General features: G+C 30.8%; 1 protein-coding gene across 3 annotated transcripts; it reads right to left on the reverse strand.

The window, feature by feature from the left end:
• Positions 1–50: 50 nt before the first annotated feature.
• LOC111314700 (uncharacterized) lies at positions 51–6,530 on the reverse strand. 3 transcript variants are annotated; one of them, XM_022916317.2, is made up of 9 exons: positions 6,387–6,530; positions 5,183–5,441; positions 4,854–5,049; positions 2,982–3,152; positions 2,784–2,900; positions 1,830–2,027; positions 1,617–1,676; positions 1,430–1,528; positions 51–349 (listed from the first exon to the last, which is right to left on the reverse strand). In XM_022916317.2, the coding sequence occupies exons 2-9, from the start codon at positions 5,329–5,331 to the stop codon at positions 260–262; spliced, it is 1,080 nt and encodes a 359-aa protein (XP_022772052.2). In that variant the 5' UTR covers positions 5,332–5,441; positions 6,387–6,530; the 3' UTR covers positions 51–259. The 3 variants fall into 3 exon arrangements, with proteins under 3 accessions (XP_022772052.2, XP_022772054.2, XP_022772053.2); XM_022916319.2 differs by lacking the exon at positions 6,387–6,530 and adding an exon at positions 6,148–6,286; XM_022916318.2 differs by lacking the exon at positions 6,387–6,530 and adding an exon at positions 6,136–6,275.
• Between the last annotated feature and the right edge of the window lie 4,042 nt (positions 6,531–10,572).

The following is a 10,572-nucleotide window of genomic DNA, read 5'->3' on the forward strand; positions in this document are numbered from 1 at the left end:
ACATTGATTAATCCAAAAAAGAAAAAAAGATTTAACGCATGAGACAAGAATTCATGAAAGGAAAAAGCAATTGATGATGATAATTCGTACACCTCCATCATCCCCAAAAAAAAGAGAAATTAAGGAACGATTAGCCTAACAACAAGTCGGTATTTGGCAATCCGTTCTAAACATAATATAAGGAAAAAAAATAATTGAAATACACAAGTAGTCTAGTAGCGTAACCTGCCTTTTGATGGGAGACATTCAATGCAGCTGTTTATGCTTTCCCTATCAATTCTGTAGATTGTATGTGCTTTCTATTTTGCTTCTCATACTCATCTTTTGAATCTTCTAAGCTCCTTGATACCTGATAATGAATCCAACATGTATACATATACAGTAATTATTAATTGAGAATTCATTACTAACCTTTTCGAATTCACTAGATATCATCAAAGTCACGATGTGTACTGTATAAGTAAACAAACATATTCACTAGTTTTTACTGCAAGAAACCATTAGCATGGTTATCATTTGCTATTTGAATTTACATCCTATTAAGTTTCCGCTATAATGTCTGAAAAAGGAATGGTTGGATCCACAAATCTGAATTAGTACTAGGGGTGAAAAATCCTGTTAATACACAAGTAAAACTTATTTTGAGGTTGTAAACGCCAAATCACCTTCTTTACCTCTCGCTCTTCCTCTCATTAAGCTTCTTTTTACAAGGTGTTTTGTCTCCTAATTTTTCTACTATTTGGCCTATTTTTCCTTTTAAAACAAAAGGACCACATGAAATAATTGAATGAGCCCTTGTGCAACACATTAAACCAAGCTTTTCACAACAATCCTGAAAAAACAATTGTTCACATTAACACAAAGAGTAAAATCCTAAGAACTAAGCAAGAGGTGATTCAAGATTTATATATTTCTTAAATATTCTATAAATGTCAGCATAGCCAATTTTATACCATGTACTTGTGAAAATCCTTTGCAATCAAAATTTATAAATTCTTGTTCAATAAAAAAATAAAATTTCTGCCACTGACATTCAAAAAACCTTTTACAAGATTGTTCATGCAAACAGGTTAATTGCCCACCAAGGAGGTATAAAAAATTATTAGATGTATAACTAAATCAGAAATTTCAAGCCCATTACAATGCCAGAGCAGTTCACACACCTGCTATTAACAAAATCAGTAAATATAAAATGATATACAAGTAATCAAGCAGAAACATGCACATAAAATAATATCACAAAGTTAAAACTTAGCACAATTCAAGTAAATGTTCAACACCAAGACTGCTAGAGAGAGAGAGAGAGAGAGAGAGAGAGAGAGATCATCATGCCACAAGAAAGATGCATGCAGATCTTAGAAATGAATGGAATAGAGAAATTTAAAATACTTAATGCCATAAACACTTGTAAGCATGTAAGAAAGAGAACCTTGATCGAATATGCCATAGGCAGCAACGTATCTGGATCCATTGCATCCTCCGGGAAGTTACGCAAAGCATGAATGAGTTTCTCAAAGGATAATTTTATCTGATGAACAATGTCACTACCATTTTTAAGCACTAAAGAAAAATAGTTAATTGGATCTCAAGCAGACATCAGTTCTTGAACTACTCACCAAGTCCTCATGGCAGTACTTTAGAAGGGCCAACCCAACTTTAAAGACAATCTTGACACCCTAGAAAAAGGAAAAATATTTGAAAAAAATTATTTATTTATTTATTTATTATTATTATCATTTTTTAAGAAAAAATATTTTACTTAAAACCAATTTTCAGGCCATGTAATTTATACTAGGGTTGGAACCCATATCATATTTCCAATCACTGACCTCATAGAGAAACACGTCCCATATTCGAAGAGCCAAAGGGAACGGAAATGAGTATGAGAATACAGTTATGAACCACTGGCTAGCATACATGCTTGGATTTATCATCTCCTGGCTAAAATGCTCACCCAACTTTGGCAACTGCTCTCTGACCAAGTGGTCAAATTGAAACAGGTATTGTTGTACAAGAGGCAGCCCCACCTAAGAAGTGCATACAATTTTCAAAGAACAGAAAGATTGAATGCTATATAAGTAAGGCTTTCTGCTCTGTAGCAAAATCCACTAAATGCCAGTGGCAAAACAGACAGAGGTGCAACCAGAAAAGTGAAAGCCCCTAAAGAGATAGCATACAATAACTTCCAAGGAAGTTGTGTTACAGTAATCCCATCAAAAGTTGTTGAGAATACGAGTTAACTTATATCTTAGAGTAGAATGCCAAATGTGCTACATTACCAACCAAACAATATGCCAATACCATCAGAGGAGGATATACATAGACATAGTTTAGAAGAGGCAGAAATAAGGAGCCTAGTTCTTATTTTTTGACAACAATTACTTCAAAAATGTAATTGGCTCATTTCAAAAAGGAAAAGGCTGGAAAGAGAGGTTGATTACAAAACTAATTCAAATTACTGGTCTTTTCAACAGAGAGCCCCACTGTCCACCAAGACGCAAAGCTGTCGATTCAATTTATAATCTAAACTATAAAATTTCCCTTGCAAAATTAATCTAGGTACCGTTCATGGATTCAGTCATGGAACTCATGATAAAATCAACACAAGATAGAATTTAAAGCCTGACACCAGAAGCTAGTATAACCTACTATGAAATCATATGCCAATTCCTGAGTAACAGACAGTTGCAATCACTATCTTTCCTAAGTCCTAATTAAACCATTAACAATCTAAAAAGATGTATCTCAGATAGCAAAATAGGTTTATGGAATACAAGAAATACCTGATATAATCCTTCCATAGGAGCATGAACAGCTCCTTTTAGTAATGCAACCAATAACCAAAATGCATCCTCTTCGCTCATATAAAGAAGCAAAAGACCTGCTAAAAAACCCATTCCCTGCATTTCAACAAAAAACTAATAGCATTATTACCTCAGACAATATATACAAATATGAGGGCCAAGACACATGAGATGAACCTGAACATAGCCGACATCTCTATCGAAGACAGAGTATGCCTTCAAAACATTGTAAAGGGACCTTTGACCAGGGCCATGTCTCTGCTGAAAGAAAACATGTGAGGGGAAGGTGCGAGATATGTCCCGGATTATATCTAGTTCAGAAGCAGATGTCTCATAAATTACAAGTTGCTGCAACAGACATAAAGATTCATCAGCAAAGAACATGTGCAACAAGAAAGAAGACTTTCATTATTAAAAGAAAAAATTTTAAAAGAAAAAGAAAAGAATACTTTAAGCTGAGAAAACATTTGTCCAAATAAGAACACTTATCCCCCTAAAAAGTCAAATGAGCAAATAACTTTTCCAGCGATCCAGCTCATTATCATCAACCCAACATTATATTAATCAGCTCCAGCAACCAATGAGCAAGGGTAGATAAATGGACAAAAACTAGATCAAATGGACCCAAAAGTTACACAAAGTGACAGACAAAATGATTTTGGCACCATTATCCCCTGAAATGCCAATTCATAAGCATTTTATGACTGATGTTTGAATTGTAAATATTGATTTTTACAATAGCTTAATGACCTTATACCAAATTGAAGTCGATGCTTGCATCCATAAAGATATGAAACAAATCAGAATGAAAGGTAAATTACTTAAAACATTAGAAAACTGAGAACTCTTCTCAGATCTTCAAAAGCCCATGCTTTAGTACTCACTCCTGCATGAAAATAACCACCCCCCCCCCCCCCCCGTCCGTTCCCAAATCTTCTTAGCCAGCCTTTGTTTCAAGCTTCAGCAGTTTCGCAACCCTAAATGACCACTTGAAAACCATTTTTTATATCACAACCTAGGCCCCGTAAGTTGTCGGTTTGCTCCAGACATGACAGAACTTGACTCTGCAACTGAAATCCAAATTGGATGCAACCATAATGTTTCTCAAACAAATTGGTCTGTTACAAATTGCTATACTTGGGATTGAGCTCCAACCCATAATGAAATCATTCATGGTATTGTTAAAAAAGGATATTTAGTACACTAGATAGAAACACTATTTAAATATTCAGGGCCCACCCTCACCAAATGATTTACAGAAACCTGCTTAAAAGACTTTAAGGTGAAACTGATGAACTAGTTTTCCAGCTCACCCTTATATAGGCTTGAGGTTAAGGTCCTTGAAAACAAGAATTTCATGACAATAGCAAGCAGTAGTAATCATTAATTATCCTGGAACAGAAAGAGAGTTTGGAGTCCTATGATATTATCCCATTCATTTATAACTTCACAATAACCCTCAATGCAATCATATCAAAATCTTTGGTAGACAGTTTTCTTTTAATTTATATTCTAACAGTTCAGTTGCCATTGTTCCCAATAAGTTCAAGATCAGGCACTAAAACCAGTTTTGTTACAAAGTGGAAGCAGTGTTATAGTTCCCTAACCCTGAGGGAACTGGGTGCATTTTATCTAACACAATATTCTTTTTTCTTTTCTTTATATTTTCTTTTGACGACTCAACCATAATTTGTTGTAAGAAATATAAAAACTTACAAAAGTAGGTTTGACCGATGCCCATACATAAAGCAATGTGAATTGCCTAGTTGAGGATTAAGTTTAAAGAATATAATATCCATGAGGTTAGAACTAAACACCTAATGGTTGCATTGAGGATAGAAAACAGAGTGTGCAACATAGGATAAACAAAAATTAATAATGAGGCAGGAAGGAGACAAATTTTCCCCCATGACTGTTGGACAACTCAGCAGAAATCAACTTACAAATTAAAACAAAAAGGCAAGTCAAAAAAAGGTCATAAGATTCAGAAATTACAAGCCATTTAGTTAAAAGAAATTGAGCAAGCCTACAAGTAATTAAAAGAAGTACCTCATAAACCCCTGGGTTCATCAGCAAAAGGTCTCGACTTCCAGATATCAACTGCCAAACAAGACCCCTTAAACAATCAGGAATTCCTTTCCTTATACGTCGTTTGACAACATGAGGCTTTCTCCTTGCATAATGTTTCCAATCACTCCCACCAACCCCAATCATTTTCCTCCATTTTCTAACTCTTCTAGCTTCCCTGAAAATTTTTAACCATCATAGACCGCAATCAAGATTAATATTTGTTAGCATGAAGTATAAAATCATAAAGGACTACAATACTCATATCAACTAATAGAGCTTGAAACAAAATTATTAAAGAAAAAGCATACCTTTCGTAATCAGCAACTAACCTACTCTTCGGTAAACCTTCTGGAGTGCTGCTACCAACTTCCTGCTTTATAAACCCAAATCTGTCCAACGGTCTTTGTGGAGGAACTGGTCCTGGTTCATAGTCATCTATTCCTCTTCTCCTTTCCATTTCGCTTATTCAAAGAAGCAAAAACATGCCAAGAGGCAAACCATCTAACTTTCTATCCCTTGACATGGTAAAGCATTGGGCAAATGTTTGATCACATATACAGGCAGAATCTGAAAGCAGTAAAAGAAATCAATGATAACGCTTACAGCCACTTTAACCAAGACAAATGTAAGTCAATTCTAAAAGGCAATTCTATTCATCACAAAGAATCCAGCTAAAATGACAAAAGTATCAAATTGACAGACCTTGCTGGAGGCTGCAGCTATTAAAAATTATATTTACAGCAAAATATTCAGCCAAGAAAACAAATGACAACTTTGATTTTTGAAAAAATATGTGCATATACCAGACACTATGGTTATTATTAAAATTATGATCATAATCAGCAAAGAATATAGAAAATCGCAATCAATAACAAAAATTTGCCAAATTCATTATACTAATAATTATAGACAGCAAGGGAAGAATAATCCAAGAAAGGAAAAGGCTAAAAGCAAACAAAGATGATATAATGTTATAAACTACAAGACAAAAAATTGAACATTTGTCATTAAAACAATCACCATTAAACTTTGAATTAAAAACCACATTCAAAAAATTTAAACAAAAAAAGGATAAATTACGCAAATTATAAAAACAAATGTAAACAAGATCATGAGAAGAAACTTAAAACCCACCAATATTTTGCCAAAAAATGAAATGAGTATCCTAAAAATGGCCAATTAATCAATGAATAACGAGATTTAAAAAGAAAAAAACCCTGAAAGAACTTATGAAAAGGAAAAAAAAAAAAAAGAAAAAAACCTGGGTGCTTACTGAGGAATGAGGGTGGATCAAAGAAGCGCTTATCTATTGTTCGAAATTTGTGGTTTATTAAATGAAAAAAAAAAAAAAAGCTAAGAATGGTGGTTTCATTTAAGGGTTTCTATCTGTTGGATGTTTTCTAAACCAATCGGAGCAACGGGTAAGATACCCGAATTCTACTGAGCCTGTTTATTTAAACCCAATAAAAAGAAATAAGTGATAGATTAAAGTTTCAATGATATAGGATTTACCTAAATCAAGATGGGAGGAGATGAATCAAGAGAGAGAGGCGTTGAGAATTGAGATGGCGGAAACCAGAAAGAAACAAGAATAAAACATACGTATATCTGACCCCAAAAAAAAAAACATATGCATCCGAAATTCGGTAATGTAATAAAATAAAATTGTTAACTCTATAATAAAAATATATGAAATGATATAAAAATGATTAAAATACAATTAATAAAAATAAATTTAATTAATCATAAAATTATTGTAAAAAATTATACATTGATTATTATATGATGTGATCATATTAAAAATTATAAAAATAATAATTTAGTCAAAAGTGTTAGAAATTTTGTGAAATAAATTACACACATTGTTTGAAAACTACAAAATAAATAATTTATGATGCAAAAATAAATTATCTCTTTTACATATCAAATCTCCATTTTTACAATTTTTTATTAAATTCACATATATTTTTTATTAAATCAAAAAGGAAAAAATCAATTTGCTTTATTTGAAGTAAGATAATATACAATTTATTAACAAGTAGTTGTAAATATATATATAAAAAAAAACGTATTACTTCATGTCGCTAAAGTCATATAATAATAATAATAATAATAATAATTTTGTAAGAAATATTCATCCATAATGGATAAATACAATTTTAATTCTTATATGAACAAGTAATAACTATCAAAGGATAGTTGTAAATAATTTTGGTTTGAACTAAGAAAAGAAATCGGTCATAAAACATATATAAAGTTTGAATTTGAGTTCTATTTTAAAATGAAAAAAAAAAATTGGCGAGAGAATGAAAGATGTTTCTTCTAAACTATAGAGGATTTGAAACTAGAGAGGATGAAAAGCCATTCATCCATAAATATAAGAAAAGATTAAGAAACAAAAGGAAAGAGTGATCGACAAAGTAAAGGAATAAGAAATTTCTTGTGAAATTTTAAAGGAATTTCTTAATTCTAAGTTTAAATATTTATTCTGTAAAAATAAACACATTTTGAATGCATGATTTATTCTTAATCAGTAAATCAAGTCAATAATTTTTCACAATGCTTGAACAAATCCTTTAAATCTTTCATATTTTGATAATTGTGATTATTAGATTTATTCTTCAGTGGTGTTTATTATAAACACTAAAAAGGTAATATATTCTTAAGTTTTTATTGAAAAATGTCTAAAAATCTATGAAAGAATTATATAAAAGTGTAAAATTTTATTGTGAAAAATTGTTATAAATGTTTTGTGATGTTTATATATGTTGCCATTGACCTTTTTGGATATCCTGGATCATGGAATTTCGATTTTCAAAAAGGACATTCGAATGCTTGACCAAAATGTCTAAATGTCTTGAACAAAATTTCAAGTTTCAACGGTTGAAATTTTTCAAGCATTCAAATGCTCTATGATGAGCATTTGAATATTCTTTCATTTTTTCAAGATAGAATGCCAACAAGGTATTCAAATACTTTTATCAAAGCATTTGAATGTCCTATGCAATTTTTCAACCATATTGTTTAAAAGCATTATGGCAATTCACTACTCACGTTGGCATTCAACTACCTTATGACAAATTGTTTTAAAATCATTTTTTTATGTTATCCAATATTAACTTTAGGAGTATAAAAAACATAAGAATTATTAAAAATACGTTTTAGTCATTATAAGATTTGTGTGTTTATGAAATTTCTTTTATATACGTTACAAAAAATTATGATAATAATTGTGAAAACTCATATCATTATAATGACTTAGGCGTAATTGCTTACTCATTAGGTAGCTAATTGAATTAGTGTAGTACTGATTAGGATCCAAATGACGATGATATTGTAAGTCATATCATTAAGGGCTAATAGCACGAGTAAAGAGTTAATCTTATATGGTTACATACATCTAAGAAGGATTTAGTTATGTATAAGATGTCAAAAAGACGCGCTCTTTACGCTTAGATAAAAAAATATTTTTCAAAAATTTTTGAATGTTTAACGAGAGGAACTTACTAAAATTGTAACTTTGATAAATGAATTTTTGAAAATGTAAAAATGGGGATAAGGAAGAGTGCAATCCTCTCTAATAGCCTAAGTCTTTATAATAGAAAAGACAAAATTCTTGAAACTCCATGGATAGTTAATAAGAATGTAAAACTATCAATGAAATTTATGGATTCTATCCCAGTCACTAAACAAGTGAAGCATTTCAATATGAAACATAATTTAATAAACATTACGTATGTTTAATTATAAGACTAATTAGTGTTGATAAATATATAAAAAAAATGGTATTACTTAATGTTGCTAATTTTGTATAATAATAATAATAATAATAATTTGTAAGAAATATTCATCTATAATGTATAAATACAATTTTAATTCTTACTAGGTTTCAAGTTTGCACTTTGCTGCAAGTGTAAAATGGGAGTAAAATAAAATTATATACTTATAATTTAGATATAAAAGTAAAATAAAATTATATTTTAATAATTTAAATATTGAATAATGTATAAAAAGAAAAAGAGTTGTATAACTACTTATATTTTAAATATTTATATTAGTTGAAGTCAATGAAAATGAGTTATTAACTTACTAAAGATTTGTTTGTTTGTTTGTCATAATAATTGAATCACAAAAGAATAAATAACCTTATTTGTAACTCAACACTCTACACAAAAAATAATACCTAACAACTCAGAAACAAAGATATATTAATTTAAAACACCAATTATTGCTAAAAGACTCTAGAATAGTTAAAAGCAGAAACTTCATAAAACTTTAAATTAGTGAATTAGGATCATGTTGATCTTATAAATCTATTTTGTCTAAAATTTTTATGCCTCAATTTAACTCAAACTTAAATTATTCTTTAAAGGGCATAACTAAATGCTAGCCTAGAAACCTATAAAGAAAATCAAATACAAAGAATGAAATACCATAAAGTTAAATGAAAAAGTAATCTTCAAAAACCACCTACTGTATCAAGTGAATTTAACTTCTAATAAATTTTACAAACTCAATGACCCGAATAATATACAATTAGAAAGTTCATATTCTAATTTGTATATTTTTTAGATATTAATTTATATATATTTTAAAGTTTTAGTATCAAAATTATAATTAATTCTTTTACTTTAAGAGATAATAATAACAACAACAACAATAATAATAATAATAATAATATAGCTATGATAAATAATTGTTAAATGTAAATCGTAACTGTAGACACCCTATTTAGTCCGGACCCAAGTCCATTGGGCTTGGTCCAATAGGGTTTGGGTCTAAGCCCATTGAACCCAATTTAGGATCCAACTAGTAGGCCCAATTGACTTTTATTTTTATTTTTCTTTGATTTTTTTAGTTGATTTATCTGTTTTATTATATTTATCATTAGTTTAACAAGATTTAGTGATAAAAAAATAAAAAATTATATCTTTAGTTCTAAATTGGAGGTTGTGGAGTTCCTATAGGTTTTAATATGATGTAGGATGAGTCTTAAGTTTTGGGATAACCCAGTCAAATGAGGACTTTGATATGATCAAAAATTCTTTTGATTTGGTCCTATAAACAGCAACAAAGCAACGAAAATGAGGGGGGAGAAAAAACAGAAGCAAAACAAAGGGGGAAGCCCCCATCGCCACAGACCCTTAAGGCCTCTTTTTGGTGGGAAACCTTCCCTTCCTTGACCCTGACCTTCACTCCTATTGGGCTGTATTAGCTAGTACCTATGAGCCAGTTGCGAAACTCCAACTTGGGAGCACAGATTGGGTGACGCGAAAGGCAGCTGCTGATGCTTTGAGTGCTTTGGCACTGCATTCAAGCAACTTGATTGCAGATAAAGCAAATTGAGGGTGGATCTCCCTTTTATCTACTTGGTTAATTGATGATTCAACAGTTGAAATGAAATGTTGATGAAGCTTTGGCAGTATGCAAATTTAGGCTTGAATCTTGATGTAGTGGTCACCTAAAGACTGGCAGAAACAACAGGCCATTTTGTTTCATAACATCCTTGAAATCAATTAATGCATCTAAGAATCCTCCATGAAAAAAAAAAGAAAAGGGAAATCAACCAACAGAAAATAGCAAAGCTTATTTTCATCTATTCTCAATGGTGAACGCTTACGCCAGATCTGTTCCGGAGGTTCTGGATTTTCTTAGAGCAAACTCGACGAAAGGTCTCAATTACTTTTTTGCTAGTGCT

The sequence above is a fragment of the Durio zibethinus genome, chromosome 23 (genome assembly GCF_047325235.1).
Source record: "Durio zibethinus cultivar Kanyao isolate XHJ-2024 chromosome 23, ASM4732523v1, whole genome shotgun sequence".
Taxonomy (NCBI): domain Eukaryota; kingdom Viridiplantae; phylum Streptophyta; class Magnoliopsida; order Malvales; family Malvaceae; genus Durio; species Durio zibethinus.